Source organism: Dermacentor variabilis, chromosome 11 (genome assembly GCF_050947875.1).
Source record: "Dermacentor variabilis isolate Ectoservices chromosome 11, ASM5094787v1, whole genome shotgun sequence".
In the NCBI taxonomy this organism is placed as follows: domain Eukaryota; kingdom Metazoa; phylum Arthropoda; class Arachnida; order Ixodida; family Ixodidae; genus Dermacentor; species Dermacentor variabilis.
In genome coordinates, this window is record NC_134578.1 from 104,000,212 (window position 1) to 104,027,019 (window position 26,808).

General features: G+C 47.5%; 1 protein-coding gene, 1 long non-coding RNA gene and 1 pseudogene across 2 annotated transcripts; all 3 read left to right on the forward strand.

Annotated features, from left to right (window-relative positions):
• The first annotated feature begins 6,767 nt into the window (after positions 1–6,767).
• LOC142563410 (uncharacterized) lies at positions 6,768–9,199 on the forward strand. Its single transcript, XM_075673963.1, has 3 exons — positions 6,768–7,587; positions 7,706–7,962; positions 8,180–9,199. Exons 1-3 carry the CDS (start codon positions 6,768–6,770, stop codon positions 9,197–9,199), a joined length of 2,097 nt encoding a protein of 698 aa, XP_075530078.1.
• A 273-nt stretch (positions 9,200–9,472) lies between these two features.
• LOC142563978 (uncharacterized) lies at positions 9,473–12,877 on the forward strand (annotated as a pseudogene).
• Positions 12,878–24,905: 12,028 nt separating this feature from the next.
• On the forward strand, positions 24,906–26,523 carry LOC142564944 (uncharacterized). The gene is made up of 3 exons (XR_012824716.1): positions 24,906–25,343; positions 26,107–26,259; positions 26,339–26,523. It is a non-coding gene; the product is annotated as an uncharacterized LOC142564944 (long non-coding RNA).
• The last annotated feature ends 285 nt before the right edge of the window (positions 26,524–26,808 follow it).

Consider the following 26,808-nt stretch of genomic DNA (forward strand, 5'->3'; position numbering starts at 1 on the left):
GATACCGCTGGATGCCGCTGACGCCGCTAGAGAGTCAAGATAACGTGACTGCATAGAACACCGTCGCCGCCATGCAGAAAGAGGAGGAAAGGGTCCCCCCCCCCTGTTCTTGTGTGGCGGATAGGGTGCTCTTCAGTTGCCGACGCGCCGGTTATTTCACGTAGGCCCCGGCACGTCGACGAATACGTGACCACCTTCCCACGGCTAGACCTGGTTCTTAGCGCTGCGGAAGCGAGGGTATCATATTGTTTGTGTCGGCATCGGCGGCGTTGTCCCTGAAACCAACTCCGCAGCTGGGGTTGACTCACTATCGGCGTCAGCGGCATCAGTCAGTCGCTGCTATCTCTTCCCTCCTCCCTTTATCGTGTTGTCCGCTTGCTGCGCGCGCTTCTGCCCCCATCGTTTGCCGCTGGGTGTACACGCCGCCCCCCTCCCCCCTCTTCCTGCGAGTCTCCGGTTGTCAAAGCGCCGGCTCGAACTTAATTCCTTTCTTCGCTCCTCCTCCAATGCAACCCCTGTGCGGTGGCAATCAGAGAGCCAGATCGGTGGCGGCGGATCTGTATATGTGCACCGCCCGAGCCGAAATTGCCGCTGCCGTTCGCCCTGTGCGGTGGCAATCAGAGAGCCAGATCGGTGGCGGCTTGACATAAAGACAAACAGCAATTTCCTAACACTTATGCGGGAGAACATCCCGTTCCTCTCGCTCGTAACGCGTCCCACGGCTGTGACAACCTCGCGAGGCACTTGTATAGATCTCGTCTTTGAGAATCAAGCATTGGTGTACCAAGTCGAACATATATCAGTCTATTTCTCCGACCACAAAGCTTCCTTCATGACTGTCAAGAACTGTTAGTGGAGTCTTTGTTAAAGGAATACGTGTGAAAAATAAAAAAAAAATTCTGTGATAGCGCATACATGTGTTGCTCGATTTCTTTGGCTCAATCTACCGAAAAGGTGAAACAGCTTATTTGCTGCGCTCAAATTTCGCATTAGGAAGTAACGTAATCGTCGGTAATTTTTTTTTCTCCGTATTTCTTTCCTCTTTTGTGAATAAATGTTTTCTACTACTACCTATGCACCGCTTGACGGCATTTCGCACTGATGCGTGTGCCTCATTATAGCGCCCCTCTGCCGTGAGGCAATTTGGGTGACCAGGCACAGGAGTAATGATCCATGGCTCTAGCGGGTATCCATAGTCCCCTATAAAGTGTTCCATGACAGTGTACGAACATGGATCCATTAAGGCACAATGCAAGAACACAGAGTCTACGCCAGGGCCCTTTTACAAGAGCAGCGGGTCCTGAATTTATTGTTGCAATACCTATCAAACATTGACCCTTCCCGGAAAGTTGTAAAGAAAGTTCGGCTGATTATAGAGAAAAGCCCAATTTCACCTGTCGTCTTGCTTGCAAATCTCATTCTCAGGTTAAGTACTATTTGACTGTGTATGTTTTACGTGTGGAAGAAGCACTGTTACTTTAGGTACACTTACCAAGCAAGACTTCTCCATGAAGTAACAGGCCACAAGTAAGATGGCGGCGAAATGCAGAGTGCTCTCCAAACGAATGAATCATGGCGCGATCCCGGTAACCGTGGGTCAGTTGCGAGGGTATTAAACTTCGCATTGAACACCTCATAAGGGAATGTGAAGAGAAGGTGTCGATGCCACTGCAACAGATATCTGGCACAAAATTTTGCTTAAGCGCGGGCTACATGGAGCGAATTGTCACGGCGAACAGGGACGCGGTGGCACGACGTCAAATATGCGCTGTATAGCAATACATGAGGCGAACAGCGGGCGGACGCCGCTGCGGGTTCGCCGTGTTGGCGCCAGTGTTATCAGACTAAGCTTATGCGTTTTGGTAAACGAATATAAACGCTTTTTAAGGTGGCATATACCGCTTTTATAACTGAAAAAATGCATGTATACAGTAATATGAAATGATCTAGTATTTTTATTGCGTTTTAACTTTCTTTTGCGTAATGCAATGCACAGACGGCGCGTTCAATATTTTATCAGCCAACATTGTGCAGTGTTATTGCCGTTGTTCATCGAAGCGTGCTGAAAGCGAGTGTCGTCAAATTTCTTTTTTATTCTATGGTGTTGTGCTTGCGTGACGGGCGTCAGGTTAGAGTTGCATTGCCATTCTGCTGTTAAGCAACTGTTCCAAGGGCCTACAGCTTTGTCCATCCGGAACCTCAAAGGAGGCCACGCCGGTGCATTCAGCGTCGCTATGGGTGTCGTCTGGCACCTTCTACTCCTCAAAAATAAGCTGCTGCTTGTGAAATTGTGCAAATTGCGCGACCTTGAGAACAAGAGAAAGAGGAAGCTATGGGTCCACCTTGTATGGCAACAAAGGAGGAAGCAAGGAGAATATCACAATGCGGTGGGTAACGCTTAGAATGCTCAATAATTATCACCATATAATTGCCATTCACATTGCTCGTACTATGTTTATTGTCAACGGTGCTTCTTTCATGCACTAGTTGTAAATCTCACCTTTTCAACATGGAACGTCTTATATCTGGTGAAGCGCTGCAAGCAATATGCATACTGCTGCGAGTTATGGGTTGCGTATGGAAACACAATTCATAATTTATTAAGACGCACATGCTGCGGCAAATTTAATCACCACGTTGCACACGTTGCACGCAAAAATGACCTCGTCAAGCAGTTTTCGTGCCGAGAACCACTCTGCGCAGAAGAGACTGGCCATTACCATAGGTATAGCAAGGCAGTGAAGCAATGTTTATTTTATCTCAGTTTATCTCAGCGTTTATGTGAAAACTCGCTCTTTCATGCAGGCACCTCTCTTCAGGAATGGTCATAAAGCAAGTCACCATGGTTTTTTGTGTGGCACCTGCCACTTGTCGGGTGGTCATTCATGACACTTGCCGAGTATTGTGGAAGCCATAGACCCTATGGCTGCACGCTAACAAAACAGAACGTTCTTACGAGGCTCAGTCGTGGTATGCATCTCCAAGTCCGATGTGCGGCGGCTCTTGCTCCCAGTCGGTGCTCCCGCCGACGCCGCAAGTTTTGCTTCCTTGGTATCAGCCGGCCAGCTCCTCCATCTCGGCTGCCAGCGTCCCGAACTATGGTAATGTGTCACACAGGCCTGCCTGGCTAGGCCTAACACTGGGCTCTGCCGCTACCTCTCCGTGTGCCGACGAGAAGCCCCAGGGACTATCGTCCGTGCTGGTCTGCCGAAGAAGGGGGATCCAATTCCTGGAGAGCCCGGCAGCGCCGTGAGAGGCTTCAGCAGGTCCAGGGAGCCTCGCTCAAACGTCGCTGAGGTCGATGGCTACACCCTGGGTCGCCAGCGCCACGGGCCCGTCCAAACTTCCAGGAGTCCCGTCGCCGGTGCAAAGCTGGCGCTCCAGCCTTCTTGGCCCAGAGCCCCGTCGATAATAGCACCTTGGCGCCGCTTCTCCTCCGATCACACCTCGGGTCACGCGCCTCGAGGGCTCGTGCCGTTCGGCGCACATCATCTTCTTTTCTTCTTGTGTCCCATGCCTCTTACATATGACAATTATGGGCCAAATTACCCTAATTGATGGGGCTTACCATAACCGAGGAAAGACTTGGAGTATTGGTGAGGACGAAGTGGAGGACTGTGGATAAATTCAGGCTGTTAGTGTGTCAATGTGGACCAAAATATCAGTGCACGGGAGTTTTGAACTTCGCCTCCAACGAAGTATGGCTACCATGGTTAAGTATCGAGCCCACGATCTTGGGCTTAGCAGTGGACCATGGCAGCTACTAAGCCACTGCAATGGGTTATCGGTGAAATTAGTTAAAGGCGTAACAATATCTCATGGACTTGAATGTAGGGGGTAGAATGTGGCTACGACAAACTCAAGTAAACTATGCGAGTTGCCAACTAACTGTGCGGTACACCTTGACATGTGCACGTCTCTTTCAATGACAAAGGTGCCAGGACTTGCACGCTGGCTGGAAGTGGTAGAAGGTTTTGCAAAGCGCTGGAACTTTTCAAACTGCCTTGGAGCCATGGAAGGTAAACACGTACAAATAAAGGCACTTCCAAACTCTGGTTGCAACTACTACAATTACAAGGTATGTATGTTAATCATGCGCAAAGGTTATTGCGGCCAGATGTGACAATGCTGTTTTCACTTTTTTTTCAGAGAACGTTCTCCATTGTGTTGATGGCAGTGGCGCACGACACTTATAAATTTGTTGTGGTACATGTCGGGGCTCCAGGCCGACACAGTGATGGGGGCGTGTTTAAGGCAACATCATTCAGCAAGGACCTTGCGAAAAATTGCCTAACTTGCCAGCCCCAGCACGCCTCCCAAATAGCAACAAGGTGGCACCTCATATATTTGTGGGCGATGAAGCCTTTCAGCTGAGGCAGGATTTTATGCGGCCCTATCCCAGAAAAGGAATACAGCCAAGCCGAAAAGTATTCAACTATAGGCTAAGCAGAGCAAGGTAACATGAAAATAATTGCTCTGGTTACAATGTAGAGCTTGTTTGAAAGAAAACAACCGTGCTTGTTAATGTTTGTAAAGCTGGACAGTCTGTGAATAGCAGATCATTAACCTGCTAAATATTTTGCTCCAGGCGCAATGTTGAAAATGCCTTTGGGATTCTGGTGGCACGATGGAGTCCTTCTTGGCCGCCTCAACCTCCTGCCAAAGAATGCAACCCATGCTGTGCTGGCCTGCTGCGCGCTGCATAACTTTTTGTGATCAATGAGCAAATCTACGTATTCCCCGCCTGGCTACGTAGACAGTGAAGTCCGTTATGGGAACGTTAACCCAGTCAAGTGGAGGGAAGAGGCTCAGAAAAACGAGCTGTGTGGCTTGGCAGGAACGTCATCAAGAAATCACACGGTGGACGCTGCTGAGAGGCGCGACCTCTTTCCAGAGTACTTTATGGTGGAAGGTGCTGTGCCATAGCAGTGGGCACACACTTACCTTCCAACCCCATCTAATAATTAACATCTGAAAGCTGCGTTAATGAGTGCTTTAGGATGACTCACCGCATTCTTCAAAACTATGTGGTTTTTCGAAGAGATCAAGCCTACTCTACATTGGCGAGTGGTGTACTGATTGTTATGAAAGTGTTTAGTGCTACTCCAGTGTCATTGTAAAGCAAGACATTTGACTGCCAAAAGTTTCCAGAATAGCGGTTGTGGTGCCAGTGCATAGATGTGACGGCGTACACTCTAAGAACAGTTTACACCCTTTGGCTTGCCCCTTCTGCCACACAAAAATAATCGTCATCTGCCTTGATGCGTTTCCTTTCTTTATCGCTGCAAGCCCGCAACTTTCCAGTGACGAACGGCACGCGCGTTATCAGAAGGGGCACTCCAAAGGGTGTAAACTGTTCTATGGTGATAACGCGCGTGCCATTCGTTACTGGAAAGTTCTGGGCTCGCAGCGATAAAGAAAGGAAACGCATCAACGCAGATGACGATTATTTTTGTGTGGCAGAAGGGGCAAGCCAAAGGGTGTAAACTGTTCTTAGAGTGTAGGCAGAGAACTGTAGACTCGCACCTTTGTTCTTGTTTGCAAAAGTTTTTGAAATGGTTGTACACAAACATTTGATCTCTTATTTAAAGCACATTCCACTGAAGCATGGCTTCATGAGTGGGCAATCTTCTGTAACAAATCTTGCGTTTGTACATGAAGTTCAGGTCGACTGTTGATTTTTTCAAAAGACTTTACTGCAGTTATTGAAATTAAATATTCTACACGAAGTTTACTAAGCAGCCAGGCATGGAGCCACAGACTGGCTCTGTACCTGCTGGACTTCCAGCACCAACTAAGCAGTAAGGAAGGACCTATGATGCACGTCACACATAATTTTTGCTTTGAATACAAGAGTGTTATTGTGCTTTTTCATAACTCATGTACTTTATGTGCGAGAACTTCTGCACCATACGTTTGGCAGCTCTGTTGCAGGAGATGACGGCTGTGCCAGAAACAATAGTTATGGTTTGACATTTACATGACAAGGTAACAGTGAACAAATAGGAGCGTACACTTTATTTTCACTCATAATCGTGCCTGTTCAGCAACTGTAAAATTTCTATTTCCAATTCCGACTGCTGCCGTTCGGAAAACTTTCTCAATTTATGGGCAACAAGCTGCCCAAAAACAGCAGGCGCATCTTCACTTTTCTTTAAGCAGGTGATCTACAGTTGCAATTTCATCATCAAGCCCGTGTATTTTTCTTTTCGCTGCGACTGCTTGTGTTCGCTCTAGCGCGGCACTTCGGCATACTTCAGCGGACGTCTCCTCGTCAATTGTGCTGGAAGTCCCAGGCACAGGTGACTCAGTGGCCTGGGATCCGCATTCGTCGGTAGTGTATGCAAGAAAAGCGGCTAAATTTAAGGGGGGAAGCGACCTTTAAAAACCTAAAAATCGCGAAAAGTTGCTTTTTGGGAAAGCAGATATTCCGGTTGTATGTGTCACAAACTACCTTTTCTGTAATTATTAGTGTCTAATTCGTCGTAAAAATATTGGAAAATTAAATATATAACAAGCCACGAGCCGGAGCAAGCGCGGAAAATGCCCCAACTACGCGCACCTGCCATTCCTCTCCCGCCATTTTGGTCTTGTTTTGTTCATGAATTCTTGCGCCTCTCTTTGCTGCTGGCGGCGGCGGTGGCGGCAGCGTGCTTGAGGCGTGGCTAGCTTTTGATTGGGGGCCTCGTGGCAGCTTTCGAGTTTCCCGCGTCTGAAATCCGAGGCTACGATTGGACCAAGCGCGCACTCCTCGAGAATGCAGGGGAATGGGAGGCTGCTATTGGCTGCTGCGCGTGCTGATGCAATGGTCTCCGCCGGCTGCCCCTGAGAGTCGTCTGCTGTGGCTTCTTTACGACCACCGCCGGCATCTCCTAGACGCCTACAACGCCGCCTTCCGCGAGGGCTGCCTGCCGGACCCCTGGCGCTGTGCTGTCGTCGTTCCGGTACTGAAGCGCGGCAAGCCTGCACGCGACCTCGCCTCCTACCGGCCTGTCTCGCTGACGTCGGTGCCGGGACAAACCATGGAGACGATGGCGCTGTCGAGGCTGCAGTGGATCGCGCGTGCCCGCGGCGCCCTTCCGCCTGAGCAGTGCGGCTTCCGTGCACACCGATCTACTGGCGACTGCATCGCTGTTATTGTCGGCATGCTGGAGCAGGCCAGGCGCGCGGGAGAAGCTGCCTTCCTCCTCCTCCTCGACGTGCGCAGCGCTTTCGACTCGCTCCCACACGAGTCGATCATCTCAGCTGTTGAGGCTCTCGGCGTGGTCGGCAACCTACTTGCATACGTCAAGGCTTTCCACGCTGACAGGACATTCGCCGTTCGCGTGGGCCGCGCCACCAGCTCGCCACGACCAGTGACCACCGGCGTGCCTCAGGGCAGGGTGTTAAGCCCTTTTCAGTTCAACCTCACCCTCGCTCCCATCATTGAGTGCTTGCCGAAAGCTGGTGGCTTCCCTGTGCGTGCTGTTGTCAACGCGGACGGCGTCGCCCTCTACGTGCGGGGGCCGAGGACTGCCATTGCCGAGATGCGCCGCGAGCTGCAGGAGGCCCTCGATTCCGTCGCCGGCTTTCTACGTGCCAAAGAGTGTAATCTTCTTTTATGGTGTGGTTGTATGTAACTGATTGACTTTTGCTCTCGTTGTAAAAGGACAAGTAGCTGACGAGCGCCCCAAATATTGCTTAAAATAGTGTTGTTTCTACGCAGCTCTACAGACACGAGCGCCCTCGCTAACGCCGCCGACAACGAAAACGCTTGACACTTGCAGTCTGCATCAGGAAGACACCGGCGTCCAGCCTTGGGCAGAGTTGGAACTCAACAATAAAATAGCAGGCATGCATTCGGCAGCACTGCAGCTGTCGTCGACCAAGAGCGAGGCGTTCATGGTGCACCCTCACGCTGCCACACGCCGCCACACCGGCCGCGTGCTCGTCGACGGTGTCCCACTGAGTTGGCAGCCGACGGTGCGATACCTCGGACTTACCATTGACCACCGCCTCACTTGGCTTCCGCCTGTGCGGCGCCTGCGTGCTGAAACACTGCGTGTTGAGCGCGCGATACGCCGCCTCCTCGCGCGCGGGGACGGCAGCCCCCCCATCGTTCGCGGTCCGTATGTACAGTGCGCTGGCGCTCTCGCGGGTGTTTTACGCGTTGCCACTGTGTAGTGTGCGCGATTCACAGTGGCGCAACATCGACGGTGATCACCGCAGAGTGCTACGCATGTGCCATGGCCTGCCGCGAGCATCACGAGTGGCGGAGACCCTTGCAGAAACCGGCGCGCGGCCTCCCTCATTGACGGCCGATCTCCGCGCGCTCGGCCACATCGAGCGCCTCTCCAGTGCCCCCGACGCAAGCCCTATCGTCTCACTACTGCGGCAGCTCCCCGCATCCCGCGTGGGCAAGATGCTCCAGCTGTTCGAGGCAATTGTGGCTGACCCGCCGGCTCCACCACCAGACTGGCCGCCACCGAGTCTCGCCGTGCCCCTGGACGTGTGTCTCGAACTGCCAGGCGTCCGCTCCAAGCACCGCACGCCTCTCTGCGCCATCATGCAGGAGGCTGCAGCGAGGATAGAGGACGACCTGGCAGGGAGAGCGCACCTCTACACGGACGGCTCGGTACTCGAGGACGGCTCCGCGGCTGCTGCTTGCATCGCCCCGAGCCTCGCCATCGAAAGCCAGTGTCACCTGCCCTGCCGAGCCAACTCAACTCCCGCTGAGCTCGTGGGAATACACCTGGCTGCGGACGTGCTCGAGCAAGCGCCACACATCGCTTGCGTGGCGATCCTCACCGACTCGAGGCCCGCGCTGCAGCAGCTGCTACTAGAGGATCGTGCCCCACTGCTCGCCCAGCGTGTTGCGTGCAGACTCCACGCTTTGCAGCAACGAGGACTGGATCTGCGCCTGCAATGGGTGCCCTCGCATGTTGGCGTCGCCGGGAATGAGGCCGTCGACAAGCTCGCACGACGCGCACACGATCACAACACGCCGATCACGAAGCGGGTCAGCTCGTCCGACACCGCGCCGCTCAGGATCCGCCGAGAGCTAACGCTCCGCCATCTTGACGGCCGGGTTGCGCGGGGCTTTAGCGCGGGGACGCCCGCCACGCCATCTCCCGGAGGCCGGCTTCACCAGGCGCGAGCGCGCCTTCCTCCTCGCCCTGCGGACCGGTTCCGTGTGGCCAACACCCTCGAGAGAACTTAAGGCCTTATGGCTGACCCTCTCCCCTTGAGCTACGTCACGCATAAGAGGCCAACATAGAAGTTCCGTGCAGCGCGCTGCGAAGCTACTAGGGGCGCACACGTGTTGAAAATGAAGCGCGGAAGATATACAATAGTTAACGCCGGTTATTCGGAGAAGAACGAGGCGACGACGGTGGCGACAACAATTCGATTAGTTCCAGGAAACCTGCCACTCCCTGAATAGCTTCAAGGTTAAACAAGTCCCGGCATGCTCAGCCATGCTGCCGCATGCTTCCGAACGCACAATTTTTTTCTAGACGTGACCAGTGCATGCAGTCTCAACACTTGTGCTGTGCTTGTGATTGTGTGTACCGCAAGTCTTCGTTGCCCCGGAACGTGGAGTGCCTAGATATGCCTAATAAGTGCTGCGTGCTCAATTGCCGGAGCAATTACAAATCGGGGCAAGAAAATCACGTCTTCAAGTTTCCACAACATGAAGAAGCCCAGAGTGCCTGGATTAGGGCGATACCACGTGCAGACTTCATTGTATCACCGCACTCTAGGGTAAGATGTTCAGAGCTTCTTTAAATAGATACTTTTGAAAAATACGGGAAGGTAAATTGCTAAATTACAGAAAGTGCCTTTAAATCAGGAATGTTAAAATAAAATTTAGAACAACTTTGAACTTCTTTCTAGGTCTGTGAACTTCACTTCATTGAGGCCGACATCGTGCGGGAGGTCTCTCACTTCGACGACCTTACAGGGAACACCGTCACTGCACCACTCTCACGCCTGCGTCTTCGCCCAGGCGCAGTCCCATCAAAGTTTCCTCAATGCCCATCTTATCTTTCGAAGCCAATCACCTCGAGGGAGGATCCGGATTCCAAGCGCATGCGTCTTGAGGCTGCTTCTTTGAAGAAAGCGTGTGAAGGGTCTGCTGAAGCATTCCGCAAGGAGACGGAAGCGGATAAGATTCTAAACCTAGAAGACCTGATGCAATTCATAACAAGCAAAAAGTCTACGTTCTGGCAAGCTATTGAACGGAAGGAACGACTAATCTTACTGCACATCACTGAAGATGACGCTCCGTATCAAATATTCAATTGCAGTAAAAGCCGACCTCGGCATGACAGTTTACTTCGCAAAGACGCCGATAACGAAAGCGGGCATCGATTCCCCCGTTCCAACTGTAGCAAACAGCAAGAAAGCGGTGATGGATCTGCTCGAGAGCATTGAGAATAGCAGTGCCTACTTCCCTCGAAGTCCTGAATCCTGTAATGAAGATATATGCAAGCAGATTCTTCTGCTGCTTGAAAAGTTGTCTTTCTCGCCCACAGATGGCAGTTCCAATGTCATACAGTTTCTTAGCGAGCAGTTAAAGCTACTCTCCATGAAGAAAGTTCGGAGGCGCTACTCAGCCGACTTCATGATATTTTGCTGTCTACTATTCACAGTATCACCTCATGCATACAAATATATACGCGGATCCGGACGCATGGCTCTCCCGCACCCAGTGACCATTCGTTCAATATGCTCATCGTACGGCATGAATCCTCAAATCGAACATCAAAGTGAATCATTCCTCCGGTACATGGCGGGAAGAATCACCGATTTGAATGATCGCCAACGTTTTGTGACTCTGATGGTGGATGAAATTCACATCAAGCCTTATTTCGACTACAAGGGAGGCAATATTACCGGTGCTGCTCTGAACAGCTCAGCTGCAGCAACCAGCGCACTTGTCTTTATGGTGCAGAGCATCTTGTGCCAATTTAAGGAAGTCGCTCACATCGTCCCTGTGCAAAGAGCCGACGCAGAAGATCTGCACAACTTGCTGAGGAAAGTAATATGCGGACTGGAAGAGATTGGGTACAGGGTAGTTTGTGTCGTAAGTGACAACAATGCTATCAACGCGAAGGCTATGTCTCACTTCTCGTCACCTCCTTCTAAACAAATTGTTTACGCTCACCCATCGAACCCCAAAAGACCACTCTTTTTTGTAATAGACCCGGTACACATACTCAAGTGTACACAATAACTGGCTGAACCAGAAAAGCGACCAAAAGTGCTTCTACTTTCCCGAGTTGAAACCAGACTTCACTGGAAAACAGCAAATGCTCTCTGCATCATTCGCTACAATCAGAAACCTCTACAACTTGGAGTCCGAGAGGCTGTTAAGCTATGGCTACAGCCTGTCAAGAAAGGCTCTCTGTCCATCGAACATTGAAAGACAGACGTGAAGTTGGCATTGCAGATCTTCAATGACTACCTTCCTCAGGCCCTTCGAGCCCTTGGGACGAATCACAACCTTCTGTTTTTTGAGGGTATTGCCACTTTCATTGAGATAGCGGTAAAATGGTGGAAGATTGTGGACGTGAAAACCCCTTGGAAAGGAAAAACGCTACTGGACAAGTTCCAGGAACCAGTGCTTCCTAACGAAAATGATATCAAGATTGATTTCCTGCGCAATCTTTTGGCCTGGTTGGAAGAGTGGAAAAGCAAAAATTTGGACAGCGGTACGTTAACAAGAGAGACCCATGCCGCTATCGACCACACAACATATGCTTTAGTGGAATTCACAAAGTACTGTTTCGAAGAGCTCAAGTTCTCGTACGTCCTTTTAGGGAAGATCCAGACCGACAGTCTGGAGGAGCGCTTCGGGAAGTACAGGATGCTAGCTGGATCCCAGTATCATGTGTCGATAAGACAAGTGTACGAATGTGAGAACAAGCTAAGGCTGCAAAGCACTCTACCAGCCATCAGTAAGGATGAGCGATGGGATGAATTTCAGACACACACAGACCACCCACGCCCTAGCCTAAATGTGGTAGTAACGAAGGATGCACTGTCTGAAATTAAAGACATCGTCCCGGTACTGGTCTACGTGGCGGGCTATGCCGTGTACGCTTCATTGAAAAAGCTCAACTGTTCGAAATGCAGGGACGCACTGACAGAAAAAAGGTTGACATCGGTCTCAGACTCGGATGGACGGTACGACCTCGTGAAACAACTTGCCAGAGGAGGACTTGTCTATCCAGCTATATTTGCCGTCAACGCTGTCGCACACAACTACGTGGTTGTTAAGCAACTATCAGCGAAAGAGGAATTTATTAATCTGCCGAACCAACGTCGTTTAGTGACTGACCTCACGCTTGAACTGCTCGTCAATGATGATTCCTCAGAGTTCGACGCTTGCGAGGCTGGACATAAATGTGAATTTGTGTTAAGGCACCTTTTGTGGTGTAGCACGAATATTTTATTGAGGAATTACTGCTGCAAGATGAACGACAAAATATTGGATGCCAATGCAAAGGCAAGGAAGAGGAAAACTGAAACTCTGCGCAATAAGGCAGCTGTTTCCTTGTAAATAGCTGCACGAATGTTTTATATCCCATTTCTAAACTCATTTGAGTTGTAAATTAGTGGACTGCGGTAATTAGTGCGTCGAAAGCGAAATTATTCGTTTGACCATAATCTAGATTGAAATAAATACATGTGTCCCCAATAAAATTGTTCATACGCAATTGTGAAGCTAATCGAGTGCATTACATTCGTCATTGCCGTGCCGTAAGAAGCACAAGTACAAAATACGCAAGGAGAGGTTTTTATGGATTCAATTTACTTGAAGTAATAGGTATGAAGTATGGGGTATAATAAAAATAATAATAATTCACAAAAAACGTACATTACAAAGACGACAAAGCGCGATGCTATAAAAGCTTCTGGCATCAATACATGCACAAGCTTTACAATGCTGTTTTGTATCTGTGCCTCTAAATAAATGCTTTGTAAGGTGCCTGCTGCTCATTCCGCAGTTTCGACTGAAGAAAATGTGTGGAGTGGTCAATAAAAGCATATAGCTGCTAGGTGAACCAAGCCGCGATCCCTTCACTGAACCCGTATCCCCGAGCGTGCCGATGGCCTCTTGCCCGTGACGTCACTCGCCGAGCACTCCGGCCTTCTAGTCTAGGAGGTGTTGGTGTGGCCCGCCGAGAGGAGGCATCGCTTGCAACGAGCGCCCACTTCCCTTTGCCAGGACTGCGGCGCGACCGAAACATTGCAACACTTGATATGTGAGTGCCCTGCTTTCCCGCCAGCGCGATCGGCTCTTGCGCAAGTGTACCGTGCGCGGAACTTACCATGTGCTACACTGGATGACCTGCTGCATCCCTCGGGCTGCATTTCGCAACACAGGCGCCTTTTCCGTGCGCTCTTGGCCTTCGCCGAGGACGCGGCGCTTCAAAGCCGCCTGTAAACATGCCCCACCCACGGCCTTGCCGCTGCGGCTGTCGCCGCCGCGCTTTTATTTTGCTTTTGTTGCTTTATTTTGCTTTTGCTTTTATTTTGCGCCAGATTTTGCTTGCTGAACGAAGGAGCAAAACCCATCCTTTGGGGAATCAGTCTCCTGAAGCATTGAAGTTCCTTCATGATCGAACAGGGGACTGCCAATAGGCGTTGCGTTCTCTTCCACCACGATGCTTTCTACCAACACTGGATCATTTTCCAAAGGTGCCAAAGATTCTTCACTTTCCTGTGATTGGTGCGTCCGTTGGAGGCTTGTGCCTTGCTCCTCAAGCACATTTCTGTGCTGACGGTAGAAGTGCGAACGGTATGACGAAAAGTTGGTGTAGGTGTTGGCACAACCATCAATGCCACAAGATATTCGAAAATTTGGCTCCCCACTATGTGCCACACCTATGTGTGTGACCACTTTTGTAAACTGAAATGAAAAATATGGGCACCTTGGACAGTACTTAGCTTCCATTACTACATGTGCTATGTCAAAAATATATTCCTGCCACTAACACGCAAGCATATGCCCAGGAGAGCAGTCTGTGAACTGAGGGTCATGCATTATGTGCATATATAGTGCAGTTATGCATTTTGTGGCGGCCAGAAAGAGAAAAGTTGATGGTGCAAATTGCGCACGTGCCCACACAAACGATGTCCGCACGCGCGTCCTCACAGACACGCACACGAATTCTTCGGCGAAGTCTTATGCACATAAACATGCGCTAAGACGGCAAGAAGAGAATGGTTTACACCGAGCGTCGTTTTCCTGTGCTTTGCGGCCCACGACTACAGCTGCAGCCAAGTGCAGGCATGAACACGGGAAGTAGAAGAAATAGCGGAAATAACTTTATTTCATTCGATCATCGCGCAGTTGGCGCAAGCAGATAAACAAAGCGAAACTAACTAGCCGCGTGTAAAACTTTATTATACGCACCATTATACGCTTGAAAATATTTCTAAAAATATGAAATATTGAACACATGGTTTTTGTGTAGTTTATGGTGCTGCGATACAACAAAAAACGTGAAAAATTTGTGCATCACAGACGTTCATATATACTGTGGCGCCCCGGTTCCGTGGTGAGCCAACCCCGCAGGCCCGGGGCCGCCTGGGATAGCCCGCCTAAAGTTCTACATTGCCCGCACGGTACGCACGTTGGGTTACCGTCCTGCACGCTTCTTTGTGTTCGCGCTTTTGGCGCATATGTTCTTCAAACATGGCCTCAAAATGCCTTGTTGAGTTCCGAGAAAAGAAGATCGTCGTTCATTTCGACGGGTCATTGAAACGGCAAGAGCTCATCGGAAACCTGCAGGCATCCAGCGTCCTGGCGAATGTCGATACAGCGCAGCTAAAGCTCACGGTACGTATACGCAGTGCGATTGATCATAGATCATACATTATATTTTTCTCATTGTGGTAAGAATTCTTCATAGTATCTTCTCGCGCAGTGTACTTAATTATTGACGAGCACAGGAACAAAGAAAAAAGACTACGAACGGTTTGCGCACCATCCATTGTCATCGTCTTTGTTCCCGTCCTCGTCATAAGTACACAGCGCAAGAAGAAACTATAAACAACCAGCAACTAGCCCAATTCATCGCTCTTTCAACGCATTTTTGCGCTTGGTCTGGTAGGAGCGCCGTGTTGAGTTTGTGTGCGTGCAATGTCGCGGTCATAATCGAAAAAGCGTCATATCTTCAAAATGCATGCATGTATGTAACTGCGCTCCAGCCTGTAACCTTCATTGAAGCAGATTCCAGTGAAATTTGTTGCAGTGTGAAGAAAAAAGAGAGTCCTGTAGTGGCCATAAACGGAACTTGAACCATAATGTAGTGCTGAAGTACTTTATTAAGGCCTTGCAAAGGTTGGTTCTGTGATTGCCTAAAGAACGGTTACTTGCGTTTTCTTACGATGTCGCTGCGGTAAAGCTATTGGACAACAGTGCTATATACCAGTTTAGCCTTTAGTGCTACTTAAAGCTATTTCATTTTTTTAAAGTCTGTCAATTGTTTCCCGACGAGAACGCTATACTTATAAAGGTGTTCATGGTTTCATTTGAATTTCGCGCTGCAGTTGCAACACTGAATGTCAATATTTCTCGTAACCCTTAAATTTCAGTTCTTGTTTGGACTGATATTTTTTTTATTTATAAGGCCATTTTGCACGTGATAGTGGCCTATGGTTATCACGGTGCAAGGTGACTATGCAAGTGCAGGGATGCCTGGATGCGTACGAGACGTTCATTTGAGGGATCGCCAGCTGTTTTTGCGCAGGCGCGAGTACGAGCGGACGCGAGTCTGGGGGCTTTTGCTCCTTGAATTGCTTGATTATACGACCCTGCTTAGGCACTACGGAGGAGGTTTTTATGTAGGCGTTTGTCCCTAGGCGTGCCGGCGTTGCGGAGTGCGGTCGTTTGTTTACGCTCGGACGCGGGCACTGACGGCCGATTTGGCGACCGCTGTGTCGGACAGAATGTCCGGCACCTGCGGCACTCGTGCTAACTCAATCGTAGCGGATCATAGCTTTCTCGCGCCTTACGGCAATGTACCTTGTAAATTTACATCACTGATGTTTCTGTGGGAGCAGTAGCGACAGTAGTAGAGCCCGGACCGCATATCGTGACGATGACTGACTCGACACCAGCGGCGCAGGCGCGAGAAAGTCTGTCCGACGTACCTTCAGAAGTGAAGTTCTGACTGATGTTGCCGAAGTCGCGGGGTGCGGTAGTGCTGAACTTAGCGTCACAAGTTGGCGGCTGGACGTAATTATATTTACTCAGTCGTGCTTTTTACTAATTGTAACAACGTGTCATTATTTCGCATTATTGGCGGCGCCTTCCGCACACCAAAGCGGCAATGGGGACACCAAAGCTAGAACCCGGACTGGACCGTGGGTAGGGGCTCGCAGAGGCCCCAACCCACGGGTCGTCCTGCTTCCAGCTTTGATACCCTCGCTACCCCTTGGGTGCCTTAGCTTAATATCCTGCGCCGCCTGCGTTATTGTAACCTCATGTGCTCTCCTAAGGCATCCATTTGCCAATTACATTTGCTGTCCTGGAGCAGTGCTGGTAAAATATCCAATCTATCCCTTTCTATAGATGAAGCGCCAATAGTGACGGCACACAGGAAGGAATACAGACAGGACAAGGCACTACTTGGAACTGTTTATTGAAGTCAAAGGTGGCTGTATATATAGCCATGAGAAGAGGGGAACGAAAAAAGAGGGACATTGACTATGTGAATGCGCACATGCGAGAACACTGAAGATATATATGAAAGGAATAACGTTTAATCTCAATCTAAAACTTATCTAAAAACATGCTTTCTTTCGTGTAAATATTCAGAGATGCGGTGCTGACACAGGTGTCCCCTCTTTTCTTAATTTGGTTGGTCTCCTACAATTCATGCGCCACAGAATCTTTACTTTTAAACATGATTGTTGTATCATGAAGCCTTGCTTCACATACTTGTTTGTTTTCATTCCCGCAGGCTTTGCACTGAAGCGGCAAGTTTGAACCATATCCCTTCTTCAATGGAAGGTTATGTTCCCGCAGGCGTTCATTAATACATCGGCCAGTTTGGTCGATATACTCTTTCCCGCACTTCAGCGGTATGCGGTATATGACCCCTTCTTCACACTTAACGAAAGGGTTCGTATGTTTAATAGAACATGCTACTTTCTTAGACTCATCCGAACCAATCAGGTGGCACAAAGTAGCAAGTTTTCGGGGCGCAGAAAAAACCAGAGGAATTTTGTATTTCATGGCGACGTGTTTAAGATTATGTGCCACTTTATGAGAATAGGGTATCACCACTGGTTGAGCTTTCTTTTCAACTGTTTGACCTTCCTCACTTTTTTTTCTTTCTTTTTCCACTTTTTTCAATAACTCCTCTGAAACTGCGCTTCAAACCAAGCAAGGAAAGCCAGCCTTCCTCAACTTCAAAATCTGGCCGTCAAAGCTTGCTTGTGCCTTATGACAGCAAGATTTTTTCAGGGAGGATTCGGGGCACATAGTGGCAATTGCACGTTGAACAGTCTTGGAGTGTGTGTTGGACTGTATACCGCTAAAGTGTGGGAAAGAGTATATCGGCCAAACTGGCCGATGTATTAATGAACGCCTGTGGGACCATGACCTTTCATTGAAAAATTGATATGGTTCAAACTTGGCGCTTCATTGCAAGGCCTGCGGGAATGAGAAGAAACAAGTATGTGAAGCAAGGCTTCATGATACAACAATCATGTTTAAAAGTAAGAATTCTGTGGCACGTGAATTGTTGGAGGCCAACCAGATTAAGAAAACAGGGGACACCTGTGTCAGCACCCCGTCTCTGAATATTTACACAAAGGAAAGCATGTTTTTTAGATAGGTTTTAGATTTAGATTAAACGTGATTTCCTTCATTTATATCTTCAGTGTTCTTGCACGTGCGAATTCACATAGTCAGTGTTCCTCTTTTTTCGTTCCCCTCGCCTCATGGCAATATAATCAGCCACCTTTGACTTCAATAAACAGTGGCAAGTAGCGCCTTTTGTCCTGTCTGTATTCCTTCCTGTGTGCCGTCACTATTGGCGCTTCATCTATTGAAAGATATGCACCAACTAGCCCCACGTGTCTTACTCCAATCTATCGTCGCGCCGAAAAAAGCGACCTGCGACACCAATAAGAACCTTGCCCATTCAGACACAGCGATCACCAAATGGCGCGTCTGTGCCAACTGCCTCACTGTGCGGGCAGCCAGCGGTGGAGCATTAACAAACTCGACCGCACTTCGCAATGCCAGCACCTAGGGGACAAACGCATAAACACGCGCTAAGAAACCTCCTCCGTAGTGCCTAGGCAGAGTCATATATTCAAGGAGCAAAAGCCCCCAGATTCTCCCTCTCATGCCCGCTCTTACTCGCGCCTGCGCACACACGACTGGCGATGCCTCAAATGAACGTCTCGTTAGATGCGTGGCTTCGTGTCGTTACATTGTAGGCGCTCGTCAGTCGGTGCGGTGATTTCAACCTCGCTTTCATTAGCATAATGCCGGCGCTGCAGGAGATAGCTAGCCTTGCACTTTTGTGCCGCATTCGAAAGGCTGCTGGTTCTACCATGTCGAGGCCGGTCATAGATTGCGACATGCCAGCTTTTTGTGATCGCGCTCAAAAAATGCGAAACGAAACCAAGCTTTCAAGTATCACGTCAGAGTGTGCTTATTTAGTTGTGCGGCCACGGTGGCTACCCGTCACGGAGCACAGGCATTTGCTCATTTGGCCATAATCGCCACTGTTCCAATCACCGTGCCATATCCGACGCCTTAAAGAAAATCTAAGTGACCCGTAATGCTGCAGTAATCAATACTTTGCTGTTGAATGAAGAATAAGTACAGCAGTATTCTTTTCTTAACCTTTTGCAACAGGTGTATGATGAAGACTTCAAAGTATTTGTAGATGTCCCAGATGACTTTGTCATTATCGACAAACTTAAATTGCAACTAAAAGAAGTGAGCGAGTACCGGTAAGTTCAACACAAAGAAGTACTGGCATGACATTTTTGACCTCATTTTATGTTTGCAATAAAGGTTTTCAATTTTGAAACCCTAAACACATAAGCCTCAAAACAGCCTAAATAATTTCCCATGACAGCATTGCTAAATCTTGGTTTCATTTCCAAGGAGGTAGGCGTATGTATCATGATGCTGCAGGCGGTCACGCGACAGCAGCACATTGTGACATTTCTGCACTTTCCCAGGCTTGCTCAATTGCTGGTAAAGTAATGTAGGCATTCAACTGTAGTAGTGTAGCGCAAAATGGCAGTAAAATACACAAACAAAAGAGACAAGCACGGTTGCCACAATCAACTGTTTACTGAGAGGCCATCCACCATTTGGTGGGCATGCACACCATCGCATCACTGGGAGAAAATCTACGACACAAGAAAGCTTGTGTCAAATAAATGGCATTCATAAAATCATGCTCGCGATAGTGCAGGCTTGTGGATGCTTCAATGCCGCAGATAGCTAGAGGGATTCTTTTTGATAAAGAAATGCTTCCAGTGCGAATGGTGACATGCTGTTCTACCCCTGCCTAGAATCTTGTAACTCTGTCGTATAATGTAGTTATGAAGGAACACCCGTGGTTGATTTATATCCTCATTTGCTTTCAGTACACATCTGGAAATAGTAAAACGTATAACGAAATTGAAACTTGACAAAGCAATAATATTCACAGAATCTTTAAGACTTGTAAAGGCATTAATTTCTTAACAAAAGCATACAAATCCTGTTTTCATTGAACTTTACTCACTCTTATGCAACAGCTATTTGTCACATAGACATGTAATATGCTGGGTACCTGGTCATAGAGGCATCGAGGGTAGTGTACTAGCTGACATAATGGCCACATCGTTCACATCACTAGCTATTATTCCTACAACTGCTGTCCCTGTCACAGATCTGAAGCCTTTCTTATGAAAGAAACTGTGAAACCACAATTAGGTTTCTGGCCCTCCGCCACAAAATTGCGGCAAACAGATGTCCTATTCTATCGTCTCATAATAGAACACACATTTGGGACCCATAATTTTCTACCCATGGCACACGATTTGTGGCCGTTGCCACACAGAATGGAGTCCTACGCCACGTCTGCAGCGTCACTACCCCCACTGCCGAGACGGCTGAAGAAGTGGCCATCGCCCTGGCCACTCTAGATACCACCTGTCACACCATCGTGTGTGACTCGCTTAGCCGTCACTAACTTCAGCAAAGTCCGTATTTCTCCTCAAGCTCTTTGCATCCTCTGCCAGGCGCCTCGCTCTAAAGACGGCACGATCTCCCTGACATGGATCCCAGCCCATGCGGGCCCTGTCCACCCACACCACCCCAGCCTCAGTGAGGTCACCCACTCCATTGCGCGAGGCCTAGTCAACTGCGCCTGAGTCACTGGAGATGAGTTGGATACCAGGGACAATCTGACCACTTATAACAATCTCGTTAAGGCCTTTTACCTCAGTGGCTGAATATTCCCCCCCCCCCCACCTCGCTCCAAGTTAAGCCGTGCGCAGGCTACCACCCTGCGTCTGCTACAAACATACCCTTTACCTGCCCGCCTCCACCTTATATTCCCAGACGTTTAAACTACCCCCAACTGCCGGTGCTGTGGCACTCACCTGGCTACGCTTCCACATATGCTGTGGGCATGCCCAGCACAGTACACACACATTAACACCACAACCCTCTCATCAAGGTTGCGTGAGGCTCTGCGGAGCTCCGCCCTCGAAGACCAAACCTGGGCGACCCAGCACGCCCGTGAGGCGGCGGCGAGGCAAGCCCTCGACGTCCCCTCATGGGAGGCTTAGGCCTGGCCATCATAAAGTGCTGTTTCTTTAATAAAAGTTTATTCCTCCTGCTTCTGCTGAAATGAATCTGAAAGCTGTGGTAGATGCGGAGAGAGGCTGACCATCCTCCACGTCTATGCTGGAGTGTCGGGAAGCCGAAGCTAAGAGAAAGAAAAATTTTCCTCTGGCATACTGTTATTGTGTCCCACTTCACCCGGCAATGTTTACCAGCAATGCAGTCCTCAGTTTCTTGAATGATGTTGTCCTACATGTTATTAGTCCCGTACATTCGTAGCACTTCCTCTGTTCAGAGCAGGCCACTGCGATAGCAGTATTGTATAGCACATGCCTCCAGGCCCTTGTGTGTCAAGGGCTCAAACAAGGCAGTGGTGCTGTAGTCAATTTTAGCATCTGATATTTTTTGTATATTGTATCATTCTTTCGCAGTGCATCTTAATGCTCATAGTACATATCATTTCTCATTACTCATTCGATAATCTTATTACACATTGAATTTATGCACTTTAGAGCGACCATTTTTAAGGCCCCTTTACAGCCATGTCACATCAACTTCATAGAACTTATAACTACATTGCGAACTCATTACCACGGGTATGGCGCTCATTGGCCATACCTGGCCCTTGTGCCATTAAACATCTAACATTCATTCACTCAACTTATTAGGGTGTAAAATAACCTGACGTTCATTATGGCTGCCTGCATGAAATCCCGTGTAAATGCAGCACGACCTCTGGCCTCTTCTTTAAGCATTCAGGTGGAGACCTTTCCTTTCCAGCCCCAAGTTTCGCACTTTCAATGAAACACTCGGCCACAGCAAAAACTACCGTCATATGGAAGCTTGCCGAAAAAAAGTCGGCCTGCCTGGAAGTCAAAGGTATTGTATGATATGTGGGCACTAGTTCCAGAGCACAGATTCCATGCGCTGTCATGCAAGACACTTTTTCTCAATCTTCGAGTGGGCAGAATCAAAAGGCAGAAGGCCTTTCTTGGCAATGTGTAAAGAAATGTATTTCTGTAGTTTTACGTTCCAAAACCACGATCTGATTGTGTGGCATACTGTGGTGGGAGCCACTGAATTATTTTGAATGCCTGGGCTTCTTTGTATAAGCCTATATGCACATACACAAGTGCCTTCACATTTCACCCTATGGAAATGCAGCTGCCATGGCCAGGAATCGGACCCGCAACCTTACGCTTAGTAGAGCAACGCCAGAGCCACTGAGCCACCATGGCATGCGGCAGGTGGGAAGGATAGATCGCAGCTTCTCGATTTGAAACTGAAATTGTGTTCTGATCATGTACGTTGTGGGTACTTTCTACGTTGCCAAGAAAGGACTTCTGCCTTTTCATTATGCCCACTCGATCATTCTGAAAAAGTCGTATGCATGACTGTGCATAGAATCTGGGCTCTGGAAGTAGTGCTGACATCTCGTACAATACATTTGATTTCCAGGTAGGCCACCTTTTCTTCAGTGGGCCTCCTTGTGGTTTTCATTGCTGTGGCCGAGTATCTCTCGCAGAGCTTAACTTGCTGCTGGAAGGGTAAAGGCCCAGCCTGAACGCTTGAAGGAAAGGCCAAAGGTTGTCTACATTTACACAGGATTTCATACAACCTCAAAAAGGTTGCAGGCAGACATGTTGACCCTCTCGCTTCTTCAGACCCTAATAAGTTGCAAGAACTCTGCTCCCGGGTGCATGCTGAAGGCAAATGAGAATATAAGATAATTATGGCAAATCAGCACAAATGACGGGATGGGTGAAAAACAAACAGGACAATATTCTGTCCAGCACCTGGCCGTTTTACGAGTCCCGTCATCTGCACTGTTTTATCATAATGTATTTAAACTAACAAGTCCAGCTAAGGACACTTGCGCAACATAAAACGTGGGTGTCCCTTCATAACTACATCATGCAACAAAGTTTACATTGGCCAGACAGAACTATGCGCAAATGAGTATCTTAAGGAGGACGCTGAAATTGCAAGGAAGAGAATAGGTATGCACATTCGGCCATGCACTTTGCATGTGAATGCGAGTCACGACTTCAGTAGGCAAATTGTAGGCAGAAGCAAAAGTGCATGTCGCAGTACGCATTGGAGGCATTCTTTGACAAAAATAATGCTTCTGTTTGCGGCAAAATGAAGCATCCACAAGCCTGCACCATTCCGAGTGCAATCTTATGAAGGCACTTTTTCAACACTTTTTTTGTCGTCACATATTTTCCTCGAGTGCATGCTCAACAAATGGTACATTTGTTGGTGCCCGTGCTTGATATACTTTATTATCTGTCTGTATGTTCCCTGCACTAAACTTCCATAGGATTTTACCTATGTTTTCCATTAAAAGAATCGCCTATAACGCCACAAGCGCAGGTATTCATAATTTTCCTACTAATATACGATTAAATTTATTTGTATGTTTTTCATTAGCTGTAAGAAAGAATGAAGATTGACTACCAGTTGACTACCAGCTCTTTTATTCACTATAGAAAAATTCGGAGATTCTTCTTGCTGTTTTATAGCTGTGGTTATTTTGACCTACTATTGCAGAGTTGTGGATGTTTTGGACGTTGAAGTAGCACAAATGCCGCTGCAGCTAGCACCTACACTTACGTCATACACACTCCCACCAGTACCGCTGGACATCCAAATGGCTGTTGAGAAACATCGTGCTGGGATGCACTTTGAAAAGAGGCAGCGACTCATCCAATGGTTGTTTCATGACCTCTGCTCATATGGAATGTGAGAGGCAGTTTATATACTTTTGCGCACCTTGTTTTTACAGTGCTGTTATCTTGTTGCACTGGATGGCCTTCCTACAGTAAACTTGCAATAATTCAAACTTGGATATTTTGTAGTCTCAGTTAATTCAAACAAATCTTGTATTTTTGTTTGACCCACTATGTTTTTAATGTACTTAAAAGCCGCTTAATTCAAACTGCAGCATTTGGTTAATTCTGCTAGTTCAAACTTATTTTTATTGTCCGTACCGGAAATATCAGCTGCCTTTGTCACTTCAGCTGAACATTTCAGTGCATATATCTTTCAAACAGCTGAAAATGAAGCTGATTGCCTGCCTGCAGTTGTCAAAGCTGTCAAAACCATGGGGAGAAAAGAACTGGTTGCCCTTGCTGGAATAGAAAACTTAGTTTTGAAGTCACAAGCCGCTAAAAGCCGTCAACAATTTGCAGTTGATTTTACATATGCAAATAAATGAATATTTCATTACAGTATAGGCTAATATGTTTCCCCAAGTCATGTTTATGCTTGCATCTGATAATTCAAATGAAATTCTGGGGTCCCCTTGAGTAAGAATTATCTGGTCTACTGTATGGTGCTAAACAAAGTGAGCCTCCTGTTTCATTTTTTGTAGTACACACTGTTTCTTAGCATGTATGTGTGCAAAAGTGTTGTCAATACAACCATGCAATGTTGCTCATTCAGTTTTGGCCAATGTGCAGTAATTGTAAACTGACAGCTAAGAGAAGTATGCTTGCATGAGCATGCAGGTTCATATACAGCCTGTTCCTACTTAGGGACTATCTAAAACAATGCAAAAGATAATCATGATTCAACTAACTGATTTTGATCATTAGGTGTCAGCTGTGATGTAAAAGTTAACAGCACAGTTAAGAAAAGTTCAGCAAAGAACTTAAGGTATTTTAGGACACATGTTGCTTACATTTGTATACACATCCTTGGATTGTGCCACAGAAATGCACTTGACATAGCCCAGTCACGTGAGCAAATTTAGTGACCCTTCGAGCAAGTTCACCTCGCTGATTGTTGCTACGGTAGCATGGTACTAGAAATCAAAATTAATTCGTAATTCGGGATTGATCACAATGACAATCTACGAAGCCATGGGGTGTCGAAAATGAACATTTCCAGCTTGATATGGCTTTGCTTTTCTCGCAAAGGAGCTCGTAACATTTGAAATCATGAGAAAAAATTATCTTGGAATTAGTGCACTCTTCAATTAATTAATTAATTTATTTATTTTTAGCAATCAGCATTTATTTATTTTTAGAACCCAAGACCACAAGCTGTGATTAAATAGTCACTTTTTCACAAAGTAAAAAGGCACGACACTAATATACTCAATTTTGGTGCATAATAGGAGCAACAGGTGGTCAGGCAAATGAAAGTTACACTTTCAACTTTCATAGCCAGCAAGTCAATCTGTGGCATTAACACCAAAAAATCAGTCCTGTAGCACTGTAGCGTTTCTGGTATTGCTCCCACTACCTCAATTAAGTCAGAAATTTGTGTTGTGTGAGAAATGCCCATTACCTTAATCAGTAAGCACACTTGATTTTACTGATTTTTACAGTGCCTCTCTGTGTTACTTGCAGTAATTACACTATTAGTAGAGAATGTGTACGCTTTCTTCTTTTGAATTTTGATACACATGGCTCGCTGACCTCTCTGGTAACACTGGTTTTTGTTTAGGCATCCAGGAAAGCTGTATGAGGAAGCAAGCAAAGCGCTGGTAGCAAAATACCCCAGTTTGGCTGACAGCACTGGAACTGGATATGTAAGCTTTACTACTTTTTACGTATTGCTGATTTCTACTAAGTAATATCTGCAGCAGTTCGTCCTTTGATCAGAATTTTTTTCTTCAGCAAAATATAGTAAGATAGATGGAACATGTTATGTTTATGGTAAAATTTTGCTTTCATGCGCGATGTGCCTGTAATAGTGCCACAGTGGTTTTGTTTGTGACACAGCACTTGATCTCTTTGAAAAATTACGGCTTATCAGTGATTGCTGTGCAATATCGTTTCATCTGTTGCATTTGGTACTGCACAGAAGTATGCCTTGGCCAAATATATTTAGCACGTAGCTTTAGTTCTCCCATAACTGCCGCGATTACTAGCGGGTACATTCACATGTAGGCTTTTGATTAGCTAGCATGTGCACTGCCAGCACTCAACATGGCTGATAATGAGGTCTGTGTTGTTCATCTCATGCACGTAATGTGAACACCTGAGAGAGTATTTGCATGTTACAGTGACCCGTAGCACCTTGCACATGCCCTAACCACTCTGAACATTAATTTGCATATTTTAATTTCTTGATGCATGCTTTAGAATACCCCAGCAAGCAAAACGTTATTGAAAGCAGCACAGTGCTTTAGAAAAAAATGCACATTTTGTCTTAATGTTTCAGAATGTTTCAAAGCAATGCTATCAACTAGCAGATCTGCCAATTTCTAGCTCTGCTTTGCAGTAATAACCAAAACATATTAGTAACCATATTGTGAGATGTAATAAAATGTTGACATTTTGAACTTTCAGGATTCTTGGAGGGAATCGTTGCGCTTCAAGGCGAAGTATGAAAGGAGAAAGATAAAGATACAACGTGGGGAAATTGTGCCTACCAAAAGGACTCCCACAATTACATTGGCCAGTGGCGAGACAATGGCAAAAAGAATGAAAAGACCTACTGCTGTAAGCATCAGTTGCCTGGCGTTGGCATGTAACATCATTTAGTTTGAAAGGTGTCTGGTACATTTTTTTTCTTTCTTAGGTTGTTGAAGTGTGGGATGGCGAAGATGAGAGCAGCATCAGAAGCCACATTGCTTCCATGAAAAAGGAGCTTCTGAAACCAAAGGCTAACTTTTCATATGTCACAGATTGCATGTTACGGACATTCAGAACTCGACGGGACTGGATTGAAAAGGAGTGCCCAACAATCCAGGCTATCACGGATGAATATCCAGCTCTGATATTAAGCGCCATGGTAATTACTGCTGTGTTTTTTTAAATGTCTTGTTGTATGCTTGGTTACCAAATATATTGACGCAGTGCTTTGACGATTCCCGGCCGCTTGTGTCACTCATTCAGTCGGTCATTCGCCAAGAACTTGCGAATGTAGGTCTTCCATCCATCTGCTCCGCCAGCCGTCCTGACTTTGCTTCGTCTGCTGCCTCTGCCCCTGTTCACCGGAGCCAATACGGTCCGTATCCGAGCTATCGCAACCCGGCCGAATGGCGCACC